The sequence below is a fragment of the Callospermophilus lateralis genome, chromosome 2, assembly GCF_048772815.1.
Source record: "Callospermophilus lateralis isolate mCalLat2 chromosome 2, mCalLat2.hap1, whole genome shotgun sequence".
NCBI classification, from domain to species: Eukaryota; Metazoa; Chordata; class Mammalia; order Rodentia; family Sciuridae; genus Callospermophilus; species Callospermophilus lateralis.
Window position 1 is genome coordinate 116392007 of NC_135306.1, and position 27969 is coordinate 116419975.

The 27969-nt window shown below is 42.3% G+C and overlaps 1 protein-coding gene across 1 annotated transcript; it reads left to right on the top strand.

Moving 5' to 3' along the window:
• Positions 1-275: 275 nt before the first annotated feature.
• Positions 276-22947, top strand: Pou2af1 (POU class 2 homeobox associating factor 1). Its single transcript, XM_076843785.1, has 5 exons — positions 276-374; positions 18198-18328; positions 18768-18810; positions 18895-19160; positions 21985-22947. Exons 1-5 carry the CDS (start codon positions 359-361, stop codon positions 22297-22299), a joined length of 771 nt encoding a protein of 256 aa, XP_076699900.1. The 5' UTR covers positions 276-358; the 3' UTR covers positions 22300-22947.
• The last annotated feature ends 5022 nt before the right edge of the window (positions 22948-27969 follow it).

The following is a 27969-nucleotide window of genomic DNA, read 5'->3' on the forward strand; positions in this document are numbered from 1 at the left end:
ACACTCGGGACATCACACTGTGGCTCTGTGCAGATGGCCGCGGCCTCCTGTGCTTTGTGGTTGTTCAGTCCCAGCTGGCTGGTTCTGGTGTGAAGCACTCTCTATAGCCAATGGGCCTCTGAGGATGCACACATAGTGGGGTGACAGGCGGTGTTGCTGAAGAAAAAGTGCACCCGTGCCTCAGGTGGGAGGATGTGATGACGTGCCCCCACGCAGCGGGAACTCAGGCCTTTAAAAAGCCGAGGAAGCAGCCTCAGAGCAAGCGGTGGTTCCACTGGAGGAAAGCACACCCAGGTCTCACATTAAAGAAGCCAAACTGTCTGCTTCAAAGAAAAAAGGCAACATCCTGTCACAGGCCATGCTCTGGCAAAAACGTAAGTGGTTTGATTGTGGCTGTCAAAGCCAAGTAAGCAGAGTCAGGGGCCAGGACATCACCCTTGGCTTGGAGTTGGGGAGGTGGTGGTGATGGGGCTACAGGGCCTGGGTTCCAAGCTGGGGAGCAGAAAGGAAGGGGGTGGGCGAGATGGAGCCTGGTGGAGAAACCAACCTGTCAGAGGTGATGCTGATTTTCCAGGCTGGGTGGGGGGGATGAGCTAGTGTCCCAAGGTGGGACAGCTCATCATATCTCTGCTCCTGTGTATGAATCACTGTGGTGAAGAAAGGGCAGTTTATGATTCACAAAACAAAAGCCAGATGTGATACGGGGTTGGGGCCAGAGGGGAAAGTGGTACAGTTGTTTACATGAGGGGCTTTATTTTTATAGGCAGATACTCTTCAGCCCGTTGTTTAGTTTGGGGGACCTGTTTCTATCTGAATTTTTTAGCTCTCTGCTGAAAGTCAATGCATTGGCACAAGGTGGAAAACTGATTTTGAGAAGTGGGTCTTTATTCGCTTTGCTCTCTGGCCTCTTGTTCTTTTTCCCATTCTGTGATAAGACTAGTATGTCCCAGTGTGGAAAGGAAGGAGGTGTCTCTTTGACCTTGATTTTTATCCCTGGAGTTGGATGGAACAACTGTGAACTTTATTTTCCATTATGTGGACTAAACAGGAACTTGTGTTATTCATCATTGAAATCATACAGAGATTATCTGCAATATTTCTTTTATGAGGTAAATGAAGTAAATAGATAATCTCTTGAGAGATGAAGCTTATGGGAGTTCAGTTCTGTACTTCTTCAGGCAAGAAGTGTCACCAAAACAATTGCTCTATTCTTTTTAAAGGTGCTTAGTTCTTTAAAATGCCTTTCAATTAATTCAGGCATACCTACCTCCAGAGCAAATTTAGTCTAAGAGAATATAGATTTACAGAAAAAGGTGAATTAGGAAGTTTATTTTATAATTGACTATTCTATTGGATACTTTAAAGTTCTGAAATTTAATTCATTAATTAAAATGTGACAGTCCCATTATAATCAATTTTTGTTTTTATTTCTTGTGTAAATTCTCTGGAATTGGAATTTGTTAAAGCAAAACACAGAGGAGTGACTTCAACATTTTTCATATCGTGATGAGAGATTCATTTTTGTAAATAAAAAGAAATGAACTTTAACTTGGATTTAGAGTTATGGACTCCTTCCAAGATAATTAGGAACATTTTACTTTGGATGTTGTACAACTTGACCAGAAAGAGGATAAAGAAATATCCTATCCTTCCAGAAGCAATGACAGCCCATACCATTGGGAGCGCTTTGTGGGTTAGGGCAGGGGCCCTCAATGTCTTTTTTAAGCATCCATATGACCTCTCACTTTGAGCTGAATTATTTGGGTTTTATGTGAGTCCCTCCTTTTTTCAGTTCTTTTGTTTCTTATATTTAAAATGGAGGTAAAAACAATACCCCTTTTGCAGAACTATCCTTAGCAAATGATGCTAACTGCTTGGTTCTGTCTGCTTCAGCCTCTGAGATGGGTTACTTCTCTAGGTAATATTTTCTCTTCTCAGTTAGACACTACATTTTTTATTTTCTAATATTCCCTAAGAGATTAAAAGTGTGCTTTTTTTTTTTTTTTTTTAAAAAGGGGATGCCAAAGGGCATGCTTTTTGCTCATATCCTTGGGGGCTAGCCAGATATAGCAAAAACTCCATCAAAAGGGGACCATATGTAGGCTCTTCAGTGGGAATAAATGGGGTGAACTTTTCCACATGTTCAAATGAATGCACATCATAGTTCTCTTTAATTGTCCTTTAGAGCCTTAAAGAAAACTAGGAAAGGCCCTGTGCACTGCACCTATCCTCTCACCCAGGACCCACGTATGTGGTACTCAGGGAGGGCACCTGGATGACTAAACCCTGTGGGAAAACCAGTAAAAACAGGGCTGCATCATCAACCAACTTAGAATCACCGATGGAAGGGCAGGGTTTGAAATCAGACACCAAGAGTGCTGAAAAGGCACTTTCTTTTTTCAGAAAACACCCTCGAGGCATGAGGTGAAATGACTGTGCCCTGGGGTTCTGGAAAGGGTTAAGAAAACATTCACTTTGTAAAAGTTGCCTCCTCCTTACCTGGTCCATGACCCCTGTTTGTGGACTAAATGTGAACACAGGCTTTGCTAGATCCGAGAATAGCGTGACAATACTCCGAACTGCTGGCACAGAGAAATGATCTTCAGGCCCCTACTATGGATTAAAAATGTACTTGACTGGCCAATTGGATAATCGCAGATTCTCTCTCTGGTTCTGCACTTGGCCCTGCCTGCCTGTCCCACATAGCATAGAACTAACATCTGCACCAACTAGTCATGGAACAGAAAAAAACAGAATGAGTTTTGGAGTGAGATAGGGCTGGATTTGACAGGTAGGTATCAACTGAGTTATTTCACCTTCTCACATTCTTAAAAATCTGGAAAATGGGGATTCTAATTAGTTTTCGTGAAAACTAAAGTAGAGAATATGGGCGAAGTGATATCAAGTTCTCTGATAAGCAGGTCAGTGATTGCCTTCCCTACCAGACATCTTCCATCTGGTAAGCCCATCTTGAGTGATCAGGGTTATACCAAATTCCTTCTTGTATGTCCTTTTTTACTTTTTGATTAGAAGAGATAAAAAGCCTCAATCAAAAATATTCTTGAGTGTTAGGATCTAGTGACATTTTCCAAGTGTCTAAAATAGTGATCTGCAAATATGGCCTGGGTGTCAAATCAGGCCAACTGCCTGTTTTTGTAAATAAAGTTATTAGAACACATGCCTCTTTATTTGCATCTCATTCGAGGCTATTTTGCTTTGATGATGGTATTGAATAGTTGTGACAGAGACAGTACATCACGTGAAGCCTATAGTGATAAGCGTCTGGCCTGTTATAGAAAGTTTATGCCCTCTGGTCTTAGATAATTTGCTTCGTACTTCAAGCATTCATTTCCTTGGGGTACTCAATATCCTGGGCTTACACTGTGTCAGCAGCAACGGTAGATATAACTTACAGCCAATTTATTAACTTTGTCCAATGCCCAAAATTGATTTTATTGAACTTCTTCCTTAAAAGTGATAATATGTGTATAATATACTCAACACCACTTGTTAGGAAATAAATCAGACAACTGCATTTTATTACTCTTGTTTGTATTAAGAAAAAAATCTACATGATAATGGAAAACAGACTTAACTGATTTTCTTTTGACTGGTTGTTTCATATCCCATAGACTGGGCCTGGGTGTTAGCTTTATTGTAGTGCCCAAGGAAGCATCTTAGGAAATAGCTATTATCAAATTACTACGGCACAAATATGCCTTTGCTCTCAGATAACTTGAACAGAGAGGAGGTTTAGCAAACAGATAAGTTAGGATATCAAAATTGTCATGAACATAGAACTCTACTCTTAGGATTTACCCTAGGGTTTCATTAAATAGACAACGTTTCTTAGGGCACTTAAGGGGAAGGAAAATGTAAATATACATATAATTTTTGGAAACTTGAAATCTCCTGCATGGATTCAGACACACTTAAAACAAGAAGGAACACCACCTCTAATATTTCTATTTTGTGTTACAATACAACCTTTGCTTACTTAATGGGCCTAAACAACCTCTAGTGTTTACCAAGTTTATCCATGATTCAGTGATTCCTTTTTTATTTTTAGTACCAGGGATTGAACCCAGGGACGCTTAACCACCGAGCCATATCTTCAGCCCTTTTTAATATTTTATTTAGAGACAAGGTCTTGCTGAGTTGCTTAGAGCCTTGCTAAGTTGCTGAGGCTGGTTTTAAATTTGTGATCCTGCCTCAGCCTCCAAGGCTGTTGGGATTATAGGTGTAAGCCTATAATCTACATGACAATGGAAAACAGACTTACCTGCTAATGGAAAACAAACTTAACCTGACTGATTCAGTGGTTCTTGCTGTGAAAGACAAGTTGAATCCAAAGGAGAGACACAAATTCACAGGCATCTTCTGCAGGTAGAATAGGTGACACATCTACCAAGCACACAGATTTAATTGGTAAAGGAACAGATGGTTTTCATGGTGGATATTTTATTTCTTTCTCCCCACATTTACTAAAGTTAAATGCCAAATTTGTCCCCTTTCTACACCCAAAAAGTTTTGAAAGCTTTCTTCCAAATGTATTCTTTTGTGATAAACAAAAAAAAGAATCAAGGTTGTCTACACTTATTCATTGAATGTGTGCACATTTGATTAATTAAGAAGTCCTATAAATGTTTGTTTTAACTTTCTCATTACAAAATAAGTATATCAGTTTTCCCCCTCTAATTTCTTCCAAAAAACAGTTTATTTTCTGACTAAATGAAAATGTCCTGTAATTTCTCACTCTGAACCAACCAAATTGAAGTTGGGTGATTATGATCTTTAACATAATTTTCACCTTTAAGAACTACCTAGCAATATTCAAGTGGGCCTGCCTTGGATGGGGAGGAGGTCTTCTCTGAAACCTCTTATCCTGGTTGTGAGATGCTGTAGACAAGGCCTTGTTTTTGTAGACAGGAGACAAAGACTCTAGTTTGCACCATAGAAAATCAGACACAGGGCCATCAGCCAGCCACCTAACCACTTTGGATCTCATATGAAATGAAACTTGTTTTTTTTCCTGGCTTAGGGCAAGGAAACTGAACTTGATTGAAATTCTTTTCCAGTGCTTATTGCTGAGTTACGCACCTATAAAAAATAAAGCACCTTTTAATTCAAGAGTCCATAATATGCCAGGCACAGTGGTGCATTCCTATAATCCCAGCAGCTCAGGAGGTTGAGGCAGGAGGATCAGAAGTTCAAAGCCAGCTTCAGCAAAAGCGAGGTGCTAAGCAACTCAGTGAGACCCTGTCTCTAAATAAAATATAAAACAGGGCTGGGAATGTAACTCATTGGTCGAGTGCCCCTGAATTCTATGTCCAGAACTCCCCCACCAAAAAAGAGAGTCCATAATATAAGGGAAGGGATTTTTGCATCTGCTTTTAGCTGTCCTTTTCAGCATTGGCTACACAATGGAAACCTCTGGGGAGATTTAGGAAACACTGAGTCCCAACTTGGAACTTCTGGTTCAATTTCCCTGGGCATTGGGATTTTCAAATGCTTTCCTGGGTGATTCTCATGTGTAGTCAAGATTGAGAACTTCTGAGTTGGAGACTGAAATCCTAGCTTCTACTTTACCTTTGGATTTTGCACAACTGTGAGCAAAACATACTTAATCCCTTAAATAGTGATAAATAGCAGTGTCAGGTCATTGAGTACTTAACTTGGTGCATGCAATATACCAAAGGTTCTGTTGGACCCATTTGGATTACATTTTGTTGCTCGTGAAGAGATCTGAAATAATAGACATTTAAATAAGCGATATTTTCTGTCATGTAAAAGAAGCTCATGTTTATCTGCTCAGGATTGTGTGGAGTCTACACTGCACCAATGATATCCCTGTCTTTCTGATCTGCTATCCATGGCTTATGCCTTATGACATACGATTTCTTCATAGCTATCATTCTAATTTGAGCCACTATATTTGTGTTCTTCTTCACATTTTCAGACAAGGTCAAGGAAGAAAAGGGAGAAACAAAAAACAATGCCTCTCTATCACTGCCCCTTCCCCCAACACAAAACTCCTAACATGTAACGGCCACTCCTACCTAGGAGGGAGAGCAGCATAACTGTTTAGCTGGGCACATTGCCACACTCCAGAATGCAGGGGTGGTTAGGAAGGAGGGAGAAGGCAGATGTTGGGTGTGACAACTGCCAGTCTTTGCCATGCTTTGAATGTGTTATCTCATTTAATTCTCATAAAAACTCCATGGCATAGTTTCTGTTGCAAGGTCTTTGCATAGATGAGGAAATTGAAGCTTCAAGATTAGGTTAGTTACTCTCCCACATAGTGAAATTAATTTGACCCAGACCTCAAGTAATGACTTGCTAAGCTGTTCTGTTTGCCACACACTTAGAAAGTGCTCTTGATCAAATTTTAGGCCTTCCACACTAGGTAAAGCCAAGGGCAAAATGAAGTCTACCAGTCTTGAGAATTCACTTTTTTTTTTTTGGTGCTGGGGATTGAACTCAGGGATACTCGACCACTGAGCCAAATCCCTACACCTAGTTTGTATTTTATTTAGAGATAGGGTCTCACTGAGTTGCTTAGCACCTTGCTTTTGCTGAGGCAGGCTTTGAACTCCTGATCCTCCTGCCTCAACTCCTGAGCTGCTGGGATTACAGATATGCACCACCATGCCTGGCGAGAACTCACTTTTGATGTGTTTGGCTTATGCTTCAGCTTATTGGTTGAAGAAAACAGGATCTGTGCTTGATATCTATATCCATAAGTAGGTACATATAAATATAGATATAGGTATATTTTTTTGGTACTGGTGATTGAACTTGGGCACTGGACCAATGAGCCATATCCCCAACCCTTTTTTTTTTTTTTTGTATTTTTATTTAGAGGCAGGATCTCACTGAATTGCTTAGTGCCTCACCTTTGCTGAGGCTATCTTTGAATTCGAGATTCTCCTGTCTCACCCTCCCACTGTGCCCGGCTTGTGCTTGCTATTGCACCTACTTCCTTGGAGCCTTTGCAGACATCTTGGTTAATGGAAGGCTCAAAGAGGAGCCTAGAGCCTGCCCTAAATAATCTAGTACCTCTGTTTTCTGAGCAGCTATAATGGAAATCCTGTGTGGCAGCCTGTGTTGGGAGTCCAGGCTTCTGCCTCCTGGGAACTTCCTTCCTTCTGAATCTTCTAGACTTTGCAAGAGCCAGCCTGTCCTTTCTCATCTCTGTGTGTGAGTGTAAGTGAGATGTGGAGTAGGGTTTTAATTTGAGTTGGAGAGGGCCATCTCTGTTCTTTGTTTGCTATTAATAGTTTAAAGCTCAGCTTCTAGGTTTATGCCTAGTGGTGTGTGATGCTGGCAAGTCCCTTTGCCTCTTTCTGCCACCATCTCTTTATGTATGAGCCAAGGATGTGGCTCTTCCTTCATAGGGTTGGGTGTATTGTGCTTAGCATTAAGTAAGAACCAATAAATAGTAGTTACAATTATCATTTTCTTATTCTCTTTCACTCTACCTCTGAGAACAAAGTTTGTGCAGGCTAATTGTAGACTGCAACATGTATGCCCTCTTGAGTTCTGCATTTCTTATGAAATGGTGGGGCATGTATTCCGAGTCTTGTAATTAATAATAGGGCTCATGATTAAGCTGATGGTTAAGCCTCCCATTCTGTGACCAACCTGGCTATGATTACCCTACCACCCTGATAAGGTAGGATGCTAGCACGTCTTGTACTGACTGGAAAACTTGTGTTTGTTTTTTAATTCACCAGATTGGACCAAGGTGTTTATAAACTACTCATGAGCAGAATGACACTTGAAATATGCAAGAAATAGCACTAATGATACCGAAAACCGAAACAACTATGTGCTACCTCCTTTTCTTAGTAATGGTTTCATAGTACCAATTTCTGGGAAGAGCTGGTAGCCAAAGAATTATAAACTAAAATCATTTTCAGGCCAGGTGTTGGGACCAAAAAGAATTTGACCACCCTTAAAAAAAGCTGAATTTCTTTTTAATTTAAGAGAAAGAATCATACATTGAATTGAAAGTAAGGAAAAAAAATAAAGCTTATTAAAACTTTCTGGTCTGAGAAATCTTGAGGAGAGAGAAAAGAAAGGAATGAAGAGAGGCAAAGGAGTTGAAAATAGGAGAAAGTCTTAATGTTGGATGAAAGCCACGTCAATTCAGGGAAGAAAGGTGCAGAAGGAAAATCTGTCATCTCTTCATCATCCCATTCATGCCTGTACTCATCCATCCATCCATCCATCCATCCATCCATCAACCCATCCAATAATGGAATGACTTCTAGATAGAGAAATTAACAAATGAAATAAATTATCTTCAGAAGGAAGTAAGGGTAGTTGGGATCAGGAAATATGCCACCAAACATATGACATAGAGGTATATAGGTCCTGAGGCATTGATGATAGGTTCTTTGCTAAGATTCTGAGACATACAGATGCATCTTAGCATTGAGAAGACCATCCAAGGACATATCGGTTGATATACACAATTTTTGTGGTCATAATTCTCTTTATTCAAACCAAGTCCACAGAACCCTAATGTAAAAGTTAAGATGGAGCAGTTCTGAGGAGTTATCCAGAGTTCAGATTGCTCATTAACTTCCATATTTCCCTGCCTCTGTCCCTCTTTTGGCACCTCCAGTCACTATAACTATATTCTAGGATTCTTCAGATCACAGACAACCACCTGACCTGATCAATCCTTCACTCTTTTCAACAAGATTCATGGTGGCTGCGCAGAGGTTCTTGGCTTACAGATTAAAGTGCTGGGAAGTGTTGCATTTGTCTTTGTGGAGCTTTGGAGATGTGAAGGTCATGTTTTCAGTCTTTTTGGGTTTCTAGTAAATAAGGGGAAGGGGAAATTCTTCAACAATTGACCTAGTCACAGCTTTCCCAAACTTGATATTCTAATAACCCCAACTCTTCTGCACTGTCCTTCACAGGGGAATCCCCCACATCATGAGGGCCATTGGTTAGTAAATCTGAGAATTACCCACCAAAGCTCATCTTGACGGGTATCTTGTCTTTTAACATGAGTCCATCATTGGGACTACTTCCACCCATAACGACTGTATCCCAGGCCCCCGTGAGCCTCGGGCCTTTGGATCTGACATTAAGTGCACAACTGTTGCTGGGTCTGAAAGTCCTTCCAAGGGAGTGGTGGTCCTTAAATGAATGTTTCAGGAAAAGTTTCTTTCTTTCATAAGAAAATCACAACTAGACAGAGATCAGGGAATAAACTACTGAATTTCTAGCTGTCTCCTCCAGTTGCCTAACCCACAGATTTTTTTTTTTTTCCTGTCCTAGGTCAGACTGGCAATTCTAGATTCAGGCCTATATTTAATAAAGAAAGATGTGTCCATTTCCTCTTCTCCATTTCTCCCTATGATGCTGCCTTGCTATAGAATTTAGGTGGGTACTCAGGGTGGTTGAACTCTTTTGTTCAATGCCTAATAAAGATCTATTGCTCTCCAGATCTCAGGTTAGGCCCTTTCTTTCCCCTTTTGAGGCCTGCTACTCTTTAAAAAATCTGAGGCAATACCCAATATGTCATCCAAAAATAGTCTATTATGCACCAGATGCATGTGTCAATCTTACACAATTCTTGCAATAACCCTTTAAGGTGGAAGTTATTCTTATTTTGCAGAGAGACAAACTGATGCACACATATGCTAAGTGATTTTCCAAAGGTCACACAGGTAATAAGGAGTGTAACAGGCTTGGCAAAGTAGGTCTGCCTAAGACACAAACTATACCACACTGCTGCTTCTGCTGCTGTTGCTGCTACTCCTCATCCTCCTCCTTTTTTTTTTTTTTTTTGGTACTAGGGATGGAACACAGGGATACTTAACCACTGAATTGTATCCAAAGACTGTCTTTTTAAAAAAATTTTATTTTTGAGACAGTGTCTCACTAAATTGTTTAGGGTATCATTAAGTTGCTGGCTTTGAACTGGTAATCTTCCTGCCTCAGCCTCCCAAGCCACTGGAATTACAGGCGTGTGCCACTGCACCCTGCCTACACTGCTTCTTAATGTCAAGGATTTTAGGGTTGCTTTAGTTACTTCCTCCCTTTTCAAATGAAATAGTTCCACCCTTAGATGGAGGCTGGTTATGACTTCATCAAGGGTAGCTCTACTCTGGCTCAAAAACCATTGCAAATTCAACTCTCAGATTTAAAATCTCTGAAACCAGCTGATTTCCATATTAGAATCTGAGTCCCTGGTACTGTTCTTCTCCTGGTGGGCGAATCAACCAAACTAGGGTTATACCAGCTGGTGAAACATCCTTATGGTTCACCCAGGGCCTGCCACTTTTAGTGTCTTGGATGAGACTTACTTGCATGGTGTGACCCGAACCTCTGTCCCCAGACCTCTCTTTGCATTGGAGAGAAGAGATCAGTCATGACTTTTGCCCCTCTTCTCTTTATGCAGTCCCTATAGACAGGGCTCCCTAGCTCGCTGCTCATTTAAGCATTACTGAGTCAGGTGGAGGTGGAAACAAGTTCTGAAACAGATGCAGCTCTGTCACAGTTTGAAATTCTAGACTTGCTTGTGCTATTATTTGATTAACTCTATAATCATTAGAGCAGACTGTAAACTCCTTGAGGGCAGGGACCTAGCATGCTACACCTACTAAGTACTTGCTCAATGAATGCTCTGCCAGTGGTCTCTTGATCTTGACCCCTACCTTGGGACAAGGCATATCTGAGATGGGAACCCTTTCTGCTCTGGTGACCCCAGTTTCTGTAAAGGGCGGGCAGATGCAGCTGGTTTCTCAGGTGGACTTGTCTGCTGTCATTTCAGTCAAAAAATACCAAAAATAAGACCTTGCGGGGAATTGTTTGAGTCTCTCAGTTCTTGTCACTCCTCACGTGAACAGGCTGCTGGCAAGTTTCTTTGTGGACTGAGAAACACTATTTCTTGGGGGAACTAGCAATGAAGGGGGACAGGGTCAGAGTGATCGAAGCCCACACTCCGACTGAAAGGAGAGTTAGGATTGACTCAGAGACCATTTGATGTTTGACCTCCAGAGAAATAAATGGGACTTGCTCAGGCAGGGAGGAAGGGGGAAGGGGATGAGGAAGAAATGTACTCTGTTGGGAATCAGAGGTCCTGGGTTTGCTTGATGACAACATTTTAAGTGTGGTATTGGGCAAGTCACCGAACATCTCCAAAGATCATTTTCCTCATCTGTAAAAGAAGGGAGGGAGAGCAAAATGCCTCCCTCATCGACTCAGAGGTTATAGTGAGGCCTCACATGAAATCTTTTGAGTCAAAGGCTCTGTGAGCCACAGATCATCATGCAAATATGAGTGTGGTTATTTCAGAGTTCTTGGGAGTTTAAGACTGTGACCAGGAAACACATGGACATTTGTCACCTATTCATTCAACATACCTGGTTCTGCATACAGAATAAGTGGATCCATGAGCCTTCCATGCTCTGCTTACTCCATGGGAGGTTTGGAGGGAGGGTGAACAGGTGGTTTGGAAGGTGAGGAGAGCACATGGGGAATGGACGCCTGAACACTTGGTGCTTGTGGTGAAAGAATCAGAGGGCTGCTGCACACAGAAGCCTCTTGCACTTGAGGTCTTTGGCTGTCTCTGTCTGAGGTCATGGGGTGGGACATACAGGACATTTGGGGGCAATCAAGGTAACACTCGAGGCTTATGAATGGGAACACTTCAGGTGGGAGCTTGGTAGGTCAGGGTGGGTTGTGGGCAAATGGCTTTTCATTTATACCTAAAGTAACTTGAGAGGAGTCCCTGTGTGATCACGGTGGGTATCCTCACTGGCTAGGGCTTCCTTTACACGGCAATCACCAGGTTCCTAGGCCCCTGTGGCCTGGAGCTCTGTGTCTCTAAAACTAAACAACCCTTTGCAATTACTCCAAACGTACTTCAGGTGCAAGCCTGCCCTGGCTCTCTCTATCAGGACTGTTCTCTCTAGTTCCCTTCAGCACCCCTAGGTCTGGGAAACTTCTACGTAACTGGAGCTTTTCCCATTGTACTTGCCTGTGGTTAGTAAGTGAGCATCCTGCAGGGATGTTGAGAATGAATGTGTGCTTTAGAGTGGGGACACAGGGAGGGGAAATGCCCCTGACTCTTCCCCTTTTCTGACCAGTCCAGAATCAACCACCATCTTTGAGATCTCTTGAGAGAGACATCCCAGCCTGCTGGTCATGACAGCCATTACTCCCTAGCTGCCCTAGCACACTGAGAAGCAACATCAAATCCCAATTTAGTCCATTTTCTCTCAAATCTTCTGAACAACTTGAAAGCCACATCTCCTGCCTTTGTTCTTCTTTCATTATCCACTTTTTTCTTCTCTTCCTTGAGTGTTATCTAGATTTCTAGAATATATGAGTGATGTGTTTACATGTCGTGGCTGCGAGTTCCCTTCAGTTCAAACATTAGTGAATGGAAAGCCCACATTTACATGTATATGGAATCTCTTTGTTGGAGTACATTAAAAAAAAAGAAAAAAAGGAAACTACAATCTAGAGTAAATTGGGTGGGAAAGCCTTTCTGTAGTGTGTCAAGTCCAAACTTTGGCCAAAGCCCAAGTTCTTTCTTCCTGCTTGGAGAAAAGTCAGCCATTGTTCATGAATGGAAAGAACAAATTTGACTCAGGCCTTCACCCTCAAAAGAGCACCAGCAGTAGCATTACAGTTAGGAAATTCTTTAGTCTACTTTTCCAGAAGATCTAAACTCTCTTAGGCCATGACTATAAACAAGGTTCTTTACACTCAAGTGAATAATGTCAGCAACTTTTCAGACTTTGTTTTCAGTTAGAAGCTAGGGCAAATTCATTAGCCCTAGGTTCATATTTCTGTTGTTCATTTTTTTTTGTTGTTGTTTTACTGTAAGTAAAGAGAAAATTTTGTTTTTCCTTAGTGAATCTACTTCTTTCTTTTTAATAATAATGAAGATCAGCTGCAAAAGATCTTATAGTGGTAACCTGGAGCGATCAATAGAGTGTCATCATCGATAGTGTGTTGCATGTCCTTCTGAGCTTGAAAGTTTTTATCTTTCAAAATGGAGTGGTGTGGCTATAGTCTTGAGGTTCAACCAGTTGTAAATGGGAAGACTTCTCAGTGGGCAAGATTGTCAGGATGGGTTGTCAAGATGGGTTAGAAAGATTTCTGTTCTCTGGTTCCTGTGTGATAGAGATGCATGCTTATCTGAGATCCCACCTAACCCAGCATCTCTCTTAACTGTTGTTGAAATTGCTGGCTAGACTGATGGGAAATCACAAGAGAACATGGCTGGAAGAAGGGTCTTCTCTCAAGAGCATCTTGGAGGCTGATGTAGGGAATAAATGCCTGTATGACATGGCTCTTTTAGATCTGCTCGGGAAGAGAGGTTGGTTATTGGTGACCAGTGCCTGGTGACCTGCCTCCTTAGTTGAGTAGTTTCTGTGCTGTGGCTTCAATGTGGTTTGCATGGGATCATTAAATAAACATGTGCTGAAATTTTGCATATTTCCTCAGCAAAATTTTATTATACCTCCATCAAGGAACAGGAGCGCCATACTTATTAAAATCAGTAGAATCCTGTATCCTTAGCTTGGTGGAGAGCGAGCACAAATATGCAGCCAGGGATGCTGTGTGAGGTGACCTGTTGGCCTAAGTCTGTCATGCTCTGTGGTCTCCAGTGGAACGGCAGCTGCAGGACTCTTATTTTTGTGACGTGAAGCGTGTCTGGGTGTGTGGCAGAGGGAACTGAAATACACTCTGCTGACTTTTTATACCTTCATATTTTTTTCATTGCTCATTTTGGAAAAGGGAAGCCCTCACTGGGGCCAAATTAATGGGTTTTGCTCTAAATTAACTTCATTCCTCCCCTACACCCTAATGGCAACTGACTTCCAGTGATATGGAAAGGCAATATGGTGAACTTCTCAGCCCCAAAGGGAGATTTCCAATTAAGGCCAAGAGGTTCATGTTTAGGTGGACAGATTTTTCTGTGATGGACAAAGGAATGCCCTGGGAGACTTAAAAGACCCTAAAACCACATGCTAAATAGCAAGAAACCTTCAGGCTTTAAGGCTATTCTATCTAGAGCTACAATTTGATCAGGGGATTATTAAAATTTCTATTTAATTCTACTTTGGGAAATTGGGCTTTCATCTTCTCTGCTGATGTATTTATTATTTCAATCTGCTCTTTTATTTTCTTTGGATAGTCTTTTTCATTGTTATTTTAAAACATTATTTTAATAATTCTTAAAAATTCTTTAAAATATTCCAGTTCAGTTGCTTTCTTTTTTCTTTCTTTTTTTTTTGGGGGGGGGGGCGGGGTTGAATTCAGGGGCACTCAAACACTGAGCCACATCCCCAGCCCTATTTTGTATTTTTTATAGAGACAGTGTCTCACTGAGTTGCTTAGTGCCTTGCTTTTGCTGAGGCTGGCTTTGAACTTGTGATCCTCTTGCCCCTGAGCTTCTGGGATTACAGGCATGTGCCACTGTGCCTGGCTCAGCTGTTTTAAAGTTAGTTCAATTCAGGGATCCAGCAGCCCCAAGGTGAGGCAATCATGATTTCAGACAAACTTCTTTTCCTCTTGCAAAGTTGTATTTGTGGGCTCATTTCTCATGCTGGTGGCAGTTAGAAGCACAATGTTTACTGTGGAATTAGGTCCATTGTTGCTCCACAGAGTTTGGTGTGAAAGGCACTTCACTTTTGGGCTCCCTTAGGAATTGTCCTGAGGCTTTGGATTCTGATATTTCACAAACACTTTGCACAGATGCTGTCGGAAGCAGCCTCACTCTTGTCTGCTCAGATGGAGTCAGTTACAGGATTCCTTGGCAGGTGGTTGCGGACACAGGAGTGGGCATCAGGCGACCTTGGAAGCTGTGGGACTTTGCAACTGTAATAGCAGGAGGTGGGGACTTAGAAATTGCTCTGCATACACTCTGTTGTTTCAGGGCACATCTGTTGACACTGGCTTCCAAGGAAGTCCAGGCATTAGAAGGCGATACTCTGCTGGCAGCACTTCCTCCAAACCCTCTTTGTTCATTGATTTAAAAACAACAGGAGGCAGGAAGCCCAAGATCCTGGAAGTGCCCAGCTGGTCTCTGTCCAGCCAAGTGTGTGGTGTGTCCCCTTCCTGGTAGGGAGTGAAACTTGGAGGCCTCTGGGCCCTTCCCCAGAACTGTATATGCAAATCAAAGTGGGGAGAGCAATGTACCTCTCTTTGATCTGGGCTGAGATGTGTGCATATGGGATGGAGCCTTTCTTGTCTCCTAGCTAAGGTTAGAGGGTGACCACAGTGCTCGGACCCCTAGATAACTTCATACCCTGAATTTTTCACAAGTGCACAGTGCCTTACTCTGCATTTTGTGCTGAAGGAATACCTGGAAGTCCAGCTAAAAACAAGCATGGGTTGGATGACATGAGTGTGAACGACGCTGATGTGGCTGTGGTGACCCTGAGAAGGGGTAAGCAGAATATGGGAGAAGCAGATATCCCTGCTGTTTGCCAAGTAAGGCCACACCTAGGTTCCATGAGCAGCATGGGGCATCAATAAACAGATACAGACATGGCAAGTGGAGTTTATATGGGAGTGATACACCCAGAAAGAATGCTTGGGGTTAAAAAAGAGGTCACTAAGAATTGACTAAGGACTGGGAAGTCACTCAGGTCTCCAGGACCTTCAGATGCTAAAAAAGGATAGTACTACTAATGATAATATTAGCTCACATATATCAAATGCTTATCCCGTGCCAAATTCTGTTGCAAGCACTTTACATGTTGTAGGGTTGTAGGATAATATTATCCAATTATCCTACAACATGCATACCATTATGATCCTCATCTCATGGAGGAGAAAGCTATAAATGGATGAATTGTGAGTTTCTTTAGAAAGTAATGTAAGGAAATATAGTTCTTCTTACCACAGACAGGTTCAGTAGAAGGAAAAGCTTTCTGACATTATAGTTCTCCAAAGGACAGTGGAAGGGATGGAAGGAAGAGAAGAAAAAAACATGTATTAAGCATCTACCATATGCCTGAGCCTGGCCTTGGTATCTCCCGTGAATCACTTCAGTTAATCCTTGCAATAATTGTATTAGGGATGGGTTATTATTTTCATTTTACAGATGACGAAACTGAGGCCCAGAGTCATTAAATAAAACTGAAAATTTTCTAGCAGTAAGTAGCAACCTAGATTTGAACACCAGTGTTTTTGGCTCTCCCGTTCATTGCTGTTGCTTCTTAGAATTAAGGTGAAGGTGATCGGAGGCACAGATACTAGGCCAGCTTCTCCTGTTGTATACTCATGTGTCAGCCTGAATTTCATAGGCTTTGGCCTTCATTCCGCTGGTAGCTGGTTTATTGCTTATATTCCTGACTAGACTGCAAGATGAACATGGTGCCCAGGAATTTGAAAGAGTGAATGAAGACCAGTTCAGAACCCTTGTTATGACAAGAAAAGTTAAAATGAGGATAATTAATCTCCCGTTGGGATGTTGTAAAGAGATTCTTCTGTTAAATCAGGGATGAATTATCGGTAATTCCAATCCCAGCACGTCTTCAGAATTACCAGAGGGATTTCTATCCATGTTGACTCTTAGGCCCACCCAGAATTAGATTCTCTGGGAGCAGGGGCCTGGCTATCAGATTTGGCATCACTCTGGTTGATTCTGCTACATGGTCAGGTGAGGGACCCCAGCTGGTGTGTCTGAAGACTAGCCTGATGCACATCATCTGTCCCTGGGCTTGCTTCCTTCTTGCTACCTGTGCCTAAGCTTCTCTGCCTACTGGGCTTTGAGGCAAGGCCAAGCTGATACCCACAGCCCAAAGGGAGGCCTTGTGCTGACTCAGACCCAGGACCTTATCAGCTGAGTATTTGCTGAGCAAAGTTCAGCCAAGGCAGCACTCTGGATCCGGGTTTAGCAGCTACTCAAGGCTTCCGGGCCTTTGATTCAGAGACCAGGTCCTTGGGGTCCTTATCAGTGAATGATAATGGGCCCCGAATGTAAGTCCTAAGGGTCAGCGCTTCTCACCACTCTTGGCTGATCTAGGCCTGGCCTCCAAGGATCCAGGGCTCCTAGACCACAGGCTGTCTGAGCAGGCACATTGTCACAGCTTAGCCAGGATTACTTTTGGCTTGCTCTCCCTGGTTAAGAAGAGCCCTATGATCTGGCCCATATTTGGATTGGTTTTTTGGTTTCTTGTATTTGGGTTGGTGCTTTTAGTTTCGTTGATTACAAAGGTAGAGAAAACCTTTTAGCAGCAAGGAAAACCTGGTCCCAGGTTGTATAGTTCACCATTAGGTGTTTGTCCTATGTCCTGGGCATTCCAGAGAACCTAGGTGCCTCTTGCAATAGCCCATTAATTCTAAAGGTACTGAAGAGGAGAAGGAAAGATGAATGAAAGCACATTTTAAAGAATCACCAATTGATTAATCAACAAATAGCTACTGAACTCATTAGGGACATGCCACTTGAGAAGATATAGATAAATAAGGTGTAATAGCTCACCTTGGGAAGTTTATAATCTAACTGTGGCATTAGAAATTTATACCAAAAATAATATTATCTGCAGATAAAAATTTCTTGAGTGCTTACTGTGTATCTGATTTTATTCAAAGCATATAGCTAATTTCTTATTTATTAGGTCAAGTGACTCCTCAGAATATTCTTTTGATAATAAATTCAGAGTCTCAGGGGCAGGATTCGAGGCCTGTGCCATTGGACTCAAAGTCCCAGATCTTTCTGCCGCCCTCTGCTGCCACCTATGATGAATACTAACCAGATCTGGGAATATCTGAGTTGTGGTTGTAGAAATTCCATAGTTTATAGGGGTTGAAAGACGTAGGAGAGAATCTGCCCATGGTAAACCTCAAGAGATGAGAAGGAAAGACATATAGGGACCGTGTAGAGAAGAAGACAGACCTTCTGGTGGAATCAGAGTGTATGTAGCTGTTACTGTGCAAAGTGGTTAGGAAAATGGTTCAGATCTCACTGTGAAGTCCTTTCATTTTAGACAGAGGGGCTGGGCATCAACTTCTGGGTGTGAAGGAGCCACAGAGGGCTTGAGGCCAGGAAGAGTGACAATACTGGGAGAAACATTCTAGGAAGTCTCATGTGGTCCTCGTGTTCCAGCACAGCTTAGTCGAGTAGGCGGATCCTTGAGACAATGGGCACCTGGGTTTGGGGTTTGTCCGAGAAGGGCCACAGGTTCCGGTAACTTTGCTTTCCACAGCCGCAGCTCCAGAACAAGCTCCGGCCCCACCTCGGCCATACCAGGGTGTGCGAGTGAAGGAGCCAGTGAAGGAACTGCTGAGGAGGAAGCGTGGCCATGCCAGCAGCGGGGCAGCTGTTACACCTACTGCGGTGAGGGGGCCACAGTGGGCAGTGGGTGGGTTGGGGGTCACAGAGGGTTGGGCAGGGGTGAAACCTTTGTGGGAAGGAAGGCAGGCAGTTACATGGGGATGTATAGGAGACAGACCCAGTTCCTTGAGGTGGGATGAGGGGCGGGGGGCCGGCTTGCTCATCCCATTGAACAGAGCTGTTGATGCGGCCTCAGGAAGTGAATGACACACACCTTGGTGTGAGTTGGGAGTTCTTTCTGGGAAGAGAAAGGTGCCATTTCCCTAAATCACAGCATTCTTGCAAAATGGAAACACAAATCCCTCTAAATGGCTGGAGTGTTTTATTCAGATCAGGGAGAGTCTTGCCTAAGCTTTCTGCCCTGGAGTCCCTGGATGGGTTCTCTGCATAGAACTGAGTGAAGATGGCTAAGCGCCAGTCCTGTCCTGTCTTCTCCCTCTAGGTGGTGCTGCCCCATCAGCCCCTGGCGACCTACACCACAGTGGGTAAGAACTCCCCACAGCCCTGGCGTCCTTCAGTCCCCTCATCTGGGTGGCATGGGCAGTTCTATAATTTCCTTTCTCCCACAGGTCCCTCCTGCCTTGACATGGAAGTTTCTGCTTCTACAGTGACGGAGGAGGGGGCCCTATGTGCCGGCTGGCTTTCCCAACCTGCCCCGGCCACTCTCCAGCCCCTGACCCCATGGACACCCTACACTGAGTATGTGTCCCATGAAGCTGTCAGCTGCCCCTACTCAGCTGACATGTATGTGCAGCCCGTGTGTCCGAGCTACACGGTTGTAGGGCCCTCCTCAGTGCTGACCTACGCCTCCCCTCCGCTCATCACCAACGTCACGGTATGTCACACAAAACAGAGATGTATCTGCCTGCCTATGGCACCTGTTTAGAAGTAGGGCTTTCTGACCCCTGGTCTTCCTTGCTGTTGGTTCCTGGGATCATCAGGTCATCCAGGTCTACCATGTCCTCCAGGAGGCCTGCTCCTATTTTCATTTACCTAACTATCTCCCATGAAGATACCTGTCTTGTCGTGCCTTTTGTTCCTTTTGGTTGGGGAGAGCTCCTGCTTCTGTCCTGAATCTCCCCAGCTGGCCTGTAAGCAGTGAGTCTTGGTGACAAATTGAAGTTTTTAGTGAATGGGATACCAGGTGGACTCTGCCTTTTAATTCAAATAACTAAGGGAGTGATTTGTTCACTGATTGTGGGAAGATTTCTAGGCTGAGCAAAAGATGACAGAACTTTTCAGAAAACTATATATTTTGAGTCAGACCCAGCTATAGGGTCATTTTTGTTGGTTTTTGAGCTCTGTCTCTAAGATCAGATTGCTTGTGTTCAAATCCCAGCCTTTTACTTATAAGCTGTATGTCCCTGGCTTACTAACTTGACTTGTGGGAGCCTCACTGTCCTCATCTATAAAATGGAAATACTGACAAGAGGGTGGTTGTTGGGATGAAATGAGGTTATGCATGTGGAAGTCTTAGCACAGTTCCTGGCATACAGAAATCACTCAATAAATGTTATTTACTGTCATCACATCAAAGTCTGCCAGCAATGTCAACCAACGGCCTCCTTTAAGTGCCAGGCAAAAAAAGAAGGGCCTGCTCCCTGCCACTCCTGCCCCCAGGAATGGGGGAAGGCAGTCATAGTTTTGTGTGAATGGTGTGACATAAGTGACCAAAGGAATGGGAGTCCCTCCAGTGTGCAGGAAAGAAAAGGCCGATAGTTGTAGGGGTACCCAGCTGTACTCCAGGGAAATTGGGAAGTAGAGCTGGGTTTCCTGAGCAGTCATAGAGGCCACCCTCCAGGTGGAGCTTGTTTTGGTTCGCCATGACCCTTGGGTTCCCTGGAGGGTCTAGTATCATCTGATACACCTGTTCCCTGCCTCTAAGCCCCTCCCTGGGAAGGCTTGTGGAAGGCCCACCTGGCTACCCTTGACATGAAGGTCTCTGCTTCTACAGTGAGGGAGGAGGGGTCCCTGTGTGCTGGCTGGCTCCAGAGATGGAGATGTTTCAACACCTTCCTCAGGCAATTCATTTCCATATCAGGGGCCCTTGGCGGGGACAAAGAGGGCAGGACATAATGGTTCCCAGCCATTTCATTACCAAGGATTCTTTTCTTTATTTATTCCCTTTCATCATCCCCACCTTCTTCTTTGAAATGTTCTGTGTAGCAAACAAACTGTATTTAGTAAGAAATAATTTATTTGTTTTGCTATTTTGTGAATTAACTCATCAAAGCTGGCTTGTGCTACCAGTCAGCACTCCTGATCAGCAGAGATAAGAACTGTATGTTGCTGTTTTGTTGTAATTCTACCCCTGCACAAGGAACCCTGCAGTTGCAATTGACCTATAGAAGTTGAGGAGACAAAAATGAAGGGTTTCCATTTGGATTTTTCAAGTAATGGAAATAATCAGGCTTTTCCAGATCCTGTCTAGTTTCAGGTTGCTGGATTGGGCTCCTGAGGCTCATGTCAAAGGAGACGAAGTGGCTGTGCACAGTGAAATGTGCACACCAGCCAGGATGTGGGGAGCTTCCAGCTCTAACATGCTATGAAAAAACACCGTAAAGCCTTGCTACTCAAACTGTGCTCCCTGGACCAGTTGCATTGGCATGGCCTAAGATCTAACTAGACATGCAGAACTCCAGACCCTTCTCTAGACCTCCTGGACCCAAATATGGAAGCTGGGGAAAAAAAAATTGTGTTCTAAAAGACTCCAGTAGTTTATTTTCAAGGCATAGTGGCAACTGGAGAGAGATGACAAGGGAATAGGGATGAAAGGGGGAGATTTTGGCCATCTTAACACCAATTCATTCAGAGAACCTCTACTTGTGCCTACTTGCCTCCACTGTGAAAGAATAGTAGGATCTAGACGCTGCCTCTGGCAGGCGGGATCTAGGTTTGTGAGATAGTCACTGTATAGGTGGGATTTTTGGTTCATGGAGCTCATGGGAGAATGGCCCTGGGCCTTGGAGCATCATGGGGCACCGGAAGTGCCATGGCTATTTGCAGCTCAGAAACTGGAGGAGAGGATGCAGGAGGCACAAGCAGCAGCAGAAAGGCCACATTCACTGACAGAGCAGTGCTTCCCCTACCACAGAATGGCTGGGCCTCCCAGGTCATCACTAGAAAGTGATACAGCTGTGTTGTTCACCTAGACCTCAGGAGACCAGATCTGCTGTGTTGAGCCAGTGTGTCTGGGCAGGACAGTGGCCACCTTAAAGATACAGCTTCTGGGCTATGTGACAGCCTCATTCTTTAACATGTATAATTCAGACTTTAAGATACATGTATTTTTTACATTTTAAGGTTTCTGAAATTGGGATGTATTTTATATTCAATGAAATCTAGAAAATCCTCTCTAATTTGCTCAACCCTATGACTTCATTACCAATTGTATCCCATTTAATAGATGAGAAAAATGGAGCTTCTGAGTTGGGAAGTAGCATGAGCAAGAACATGTAGCTAGTGACAGATGATGAATGCAATTTAAGTGTGTCTAGCTCTCCCTTGAGGGAGGTTTTGAGAAGGAGGAGGTAGAACCCCCTGAAGTGAGAAACAGGGAAGGGCAGAGTTAAAGGAAGAATTGGAGATTCTTGAGTCAAGGGTGGGCAGGTGGATGTGCCAGGGCTGCTAAACCTTGGTCCTGTGTTTCCTCATCACAGACAAGAAGCGCTGCCACACCCACGGTGGGACCCCAGCTGGAGGGCCCAGAGCACCAGGCGCCCCTCACCTATTTCCCGTGGGCTCAACCTCTTTCCACGCTGCCCACCTCCACCCTGCAGTACCAGCCTCCAGCCCCAACCCTGCCTGGGCCTCAGTTTGTCCAGCTCCCCATCTCTATTCCTGAACCAGTCCTTCAGGACATGGATGACCCCAGGAGAGCCATCAGTTCCTTGACCATCGACAAGCTGCTCTTGGAGGAAGAAGATAGCAACACCTATGAGCTTAACCACACCCTCTCCGTGGAAGGCTTTTAGGGCTGGATCCCACTTGAGAGTCCTTTCCCCTGAAACTGGGATTTAAAAATAAGCTTGCAGCTGAGCTCAGATTCATATCTGGAATAACCATTTTATAACATGACCATTTCATAACATCATATCAATACATAACGTAACTACACTTTTTACACGAAGCTAGAACTGTAGTCTTCCCTTTCTCCCCCTTCTCTTTCTTCTTCTTTTTTTTTTTTTTCCAGTCCTCTTCGTTTGCTAAGAGAAATTCAGGATATTAGGGATAATATTTTATGCCAAGTTTTGTCAACTCTGCAATCCACTTCGTTTCCATTTCTATCACTTCTCATTACTCAGGAATGTCCTTTTCTTCCCAGTGCCCTCTGCTGTGTCATAGCAGCAGCACTGTAGAACTGTCTTAGGGCCAGTTACACCCTCTGTCATTTTGAGATATATGGGTGCCCTGCGGGGAGACCAGCCTTGCCAGTACCTCCTGGGCGAGGCAGCCCAGGGCAAACCTGATGCCAGAGTCCTTGAGCTGTCAGTTCTCATAGTTGCTCCTTTGTTTGCTGTTCTCAGCCTTGGCCAGATTTACAGTCTAGGCAGCAAAGGCTCAAGGGCTGGGGCTCAGCATAGTGACAGATAGGGATGGGAAAGGAACATCAGGTTGGGTAGGGGCAGGTCAGGGAAGGGAGAGATGGCAGAAGAGGGCTGGGAACACACTTTGGGGTTGGGGTGGGGGTGTGGAAGGGGAAGCTGGGTCTTAGGGGGAGAGGAGGAAGGCTGAGGAGTGATTTAGCTCTAGCTTTCTTGATTTCTAAGAGGGACAATGAATTCAGGAAAAATATTGCATTAAGAGTTAGTTTTGAAGCTCTTCTAGAGGATGTTTCCAAAGAAAGCCGAGTTGTCATAAACAGAAGGATGGATGTGTTTTGTGTCCCTTTCCAGATACTCTGCCATACCCCATGAAGCCTATTGGCAAGGGATCCTGCTTAGTGATGTTATGTGGATTTTCTAAATGTCTTAGGGCATCTATAAGCCACCATTATGAGGAGTCAGGGCTTCTTCCTTCCAAGCACCATCCTTCCTGGGGGTTTCTAGAGCCTTAGCCAGAAGTACCATTAGGTTTTATTTCAATTTTTCTTTTATATCATTGCAGGGGACTGAGTACAGTTGTTGCCAGGGTGCTTAGCTCCTGATGGTGGATGTGTGCCTTGGGAGCCAGCACAATCGTCTGCTGATGACACCATTGTCACCATTAGGCAGTCACTTTAGTCAGCAGAATCCACATAGAAGTAATATGGGAGGGAGAAGGGGAATTGCACAAAAGATGGAAGGAGACCCTCATCGTTATACAAAATACATATATGATGGTGTGAGGGGGAAGAAAAAAAAGAGAGAAATATGTCACAGTAGATTGGGTAGAGAGAGGTGATGGGAGGGGAGGGAAGGGGAGGGGGGATAGGGAGGGCAGTAGAATACAACAGACACTAGTATTGCTGTATGTATAAACGTGGCTGTATAACCTATGTGATCCTGCAATTTGTACATGTGGAAAAATGAGAATTCATACACCATTTGAATCAAATGTATGATATGTCAAGATTATTGTATTATCTTGAGCAACTAATTAAAAAAAGAAGTAATAGATTGCTGGGAAATGAACAATTTCTTTGACACATTTTCTTTGCCATTATAAATAAAAACTCTGGACAAAGTTGCCTTTCTTTTTTTAGAAGTTTTTTCCTGTTTTGGGTTATATGTTAACCCAAGTTCTTGGCATCTGCTTAAAACCCCAGTACTCATATTTTGTATTATTTTATTCAGACTTAATGTTTCATTTTAAAAGCTTGATACAGCATCGAGATGATAAATGTACATCTCGGTTGACAGTATGTGATCAGGCAAGGGAGAGGAGAGGTCCCAATCCTGTTGGATTAAACCCCTCGTTCCCCATAGAAATCTATGCAAGATTTTCCAACTCTTTGAGGATTTGAGAGGATGCAGAAACAACCTTTACAAAGGAACTAAAGTTGGCAAAGAAAATATGTAGTTGTTAGGATTGAAATTGTATCTTTCCCTCTTCTTAGGCCCAATGGCTTGTTTGTAATCATCCATTTAGGTTTCTTTCTGGGTTATTCTGCTAAGATGGAAACATTTTCAATAAAGATTTATGGAGTCATTTCTGCACCAAAGTGTTTTATTTCTTATAAAATTAATCCCCCTTAGTTTTCAGTCTCCCAATGGCAGTGCCATTAGAGGATTTTGCAAAGTGATCTGTTGCAGGAGGAGATAAAAACCCATCGTTGCTGTGTTCACAGCCCAATTATCCCATATAGGTCATACACATGGCATGGCCAGGTGGTTTGGTCTCCAGGAGACTGGGGAGTGGGTCGGTGTCTGAGAATTGAAAGAAAATATTTCACTTCTGTTGCTCCCATTATTCATGTTTCACAAGTAACTGATGATGCTGGTTGTCCAGGGAAAAGTTCTACCATTTGCATTTCTAAAGAGCCACCAGTCAGGACCCAGGGACTTGTAATATCATGCCCAGTGAAACTCATCTCTTAGTGCTTGACATCATAGTGAAATGGAAATTGAAGAATTCAGTCAGTTCCCTCCACCATCAATCCTTGGAGTGAGTAGCAATTTTGGAGGGGGCTCCTTTACTGGTGGTTTCCTGAGTTACTAAGGACTTCTGAGCTCTCTTCCTTTTTTGTTAATCTTTGTTGGGTAATTGCTTTATCCTACTGTATGTCTTATTTCCAGATCTGATGGGATAGTAACACATCCAGGTTTTAGCTCAATTGAGAGTATTGGGACCATTAATTATTTTTGTGTAGTCATGTAGATCAAAACCTTGAAAAAAGAGCTGGGGTTGTAGTTCAGTGGTAAACCACTGGCCTAGCATGGGTGGGGCCCTGGGTTTGATTCTCAGCACCACATTATAATAAAAAAATAAAATAAAGCTTAAATTCTTAAAAAACGAAAAACAGAAAGAAGACATGAAGGAAAGGGATTAGGATTTTTTCCTATAGGTTAGTGAGACTCAACTATAAGAAAAGCTCTATTAAAAATACACTGGGCCTTAATCCACTGTCTTTTGAAGTAGTAGTGTGAACAGCCTGGTCTGCAATGGGAAGAGAGAGGCCAGCTTGGTGTAGATTGATGTTTTGTAAGATTCTGTTCTGCGCTTCCAGCATGAAGATGGGGATCCAGGAACAGATGAGTATGTGGTAAGATGAAGAAGCTAGACATGTAGAAAATAACAAAATCATATAACCAAGTGGCTCAAATTCTCTGAACATCAGGCTGTAACCCATCTCTAAGTGGAAGTTTGAAGATATGTTTTAAAACTAAACATAAGTTTCTTGAAATCAGAAACCATAGGTAACTTATTTTATATTAATTTACTTCATTTGTGAGTCTAGAATGATATGCTCAATGATTTCTTGTTGAATTAATTGGGGAGATTCTCTACTGACTGCTCCTAAATTTATTTTGGATGATTGCAAGTTGATTATAGGAGGGTCTCCATAACTGGACCTGTAGACACAGATGCTGCTCAAATGTTTTCTCTGAAAGCTTGGATAGAAACATCCAGAAGCTGGCCTTCTATTTGTCAGTTCTATAGCTGCAAAAGGAGTTTGATTAATTCATTCAGTACATTAATTTATAATAATATATATTTGTGTGGTACAAGGTGATGTTATGATTTATGAAAATATGTGGAATAATTTAATCAAGTAAATTAGCATATCTATTACTTTAAATATTTTTTGTGGTGAAAACATTTAAAATTTATTATAAATTTTGAAATGTATAATACACTATTATTAATAATATTCACCATACTAAGAAATAGGTCTCAAAACAAAACAAAACCCTGTTCATCCTGTATGAGATTTTGACCATCATCTCCCCATTCCTTCCACCCTCCAGCCTCCCTAACTACCATTCTACCTTCTGCTTTTATGAGTTTGACATTTTTAGATTCAGTTTGTGAGAATACATGTATTTGTCCCTCTATGTCTGCTTTATCTCATTTAAATGTTCCTCAATCCTATCCATGTTGATATAAATGATGGAATTTCCTCTATTTTAAAGGCTCAATAGTATTCCTTGGGTATAGATACCACATTTTCATTATCGATTCATCTGTTAATAGGCATGTAAGTTGATTCCATAACCTGGTCATTATAAATAGTGATGCAAGGAACATGGGAATACAAATATTTCTTCTACCTATTAATTCAAATATTTTGTATAAATACCCAGAAGTGGATTGCTGGATCATATGATAATTCTAGTTTAAGTGTTTTGGGGGGACCTCCATATAATTTTCATAATTAAAATTCTAATTTACATTCTCACCCACAGTGTACAAGGGTTCCCTTTTCTTTACATTCTTGCCTACCCTTGTTATCTTTTGTTTTTTCGATGATAGTCCTTCTGAGAAGTATGAGATAGTGCCTCATCATGATTTTAATTTGCATTTTGCTAGTAATTAGTCATATTGAATATTTTTGCACTCTCATATTTACTTATTGAGTGCCAGCTCTGGGATAGGAAGGTGTCAAGACTTATACAGGTGCCTGCCTTGAATAGTTTCATAGCCCAGTGATCTCTTTTCATTGAGTATTTATTCTTATATATGTATATTTAATTATGAATTATATCCTTGAACTACTCTATGAATATAATATCCATTATAAAACACTTGTGATAGTAGCAATTTTAAAAGATGAGGTAAAAATAAAACAAGTAATATTTAATTATTTCATTTATTAATAATATAAAACTATATTTGACCCCATAAGTGTAAATAATATTTAGAAGGGCAAATATTACTGAATATGGCTAATTGCATTTATAAATCTTTGTGATGAGCCAATATAAAGGGATGGGCCTAACTTTGATTTCAGTACTTTGTTTGAATGGAAGTCAAAGCTGAAAAGGATATACACAAAGATATTTAGGTCCATATAAAAGCAGGGTGTCATTGGATGTGCTAAGCAAATTATAGAAAATCATTTAGAAATCCCTTCCATCAGTTATGCAAAGGTTTTGGTTTTCAATTTGATCTTTAAATTCCCATCTTTACTGAGGTCAACTAGTGTTGCGTGAAGATGTTGCATTTTTGTATTTTTAACACAATGAATTAAAACCACCCAAATTCTTTATTTGGAAAAAAATTGAAAAAGCTAAAAATATCTGCTTCCACTTTTTTTTCCTAATAAAAAGGCTTGTGATTTTTTTTTTTTTTTTTTTTTTTGGTACTGGGGATCAATTCTAGGGCGTTGTGCAAATGAGGTGAGCACTCTCTCACTGAACTACCTCCCCAGTCCATGAAAGTTTTTATGGGTGACACACAATGTGATTTTAACATGCAGCCAAAACTGAGCACTGCCACTCACAACCCTTCCTCCTCCAGTGGGGTTGTGATTGGGGTCAGGACTGAATGCTGAAAAAGAGATTTCAGTTGTGAATTATTCATCAGCATCTAACTCTGGGATTTGGTTAAAAATGTCTTTCAGAGGGAGAAGAAATGTGATTGACATGCTGCTGGGGATTGAACCCAGGGCTTTGCATGTGCTAAGCAAGTTTTCTGCCATTGAACTAAATTCTTAGTCCATGTGATCTATATGTTTTTACCAAGATAATTCTAGATAGGTATTTCTCTTTATTCTGAAAGGA

Coding starts and splice junctions, on each gene's coding strand:
- Pou2af1 (XM_076843785.1), top strand. Junction 18,811..18,894: donor GGCGACCTACACCACAGTGG/GTAAGAACTCCC, acceptor TTTCTCCCACAG/GTCCCTCCTGCCTTGACATG. Junction 19,161..21,984: donor CGCTCATCACCAACGTCACG/GTATGTCACACA, acceptor TCCTCATCACAG/ACAAGAAGCGCTGCCACACC.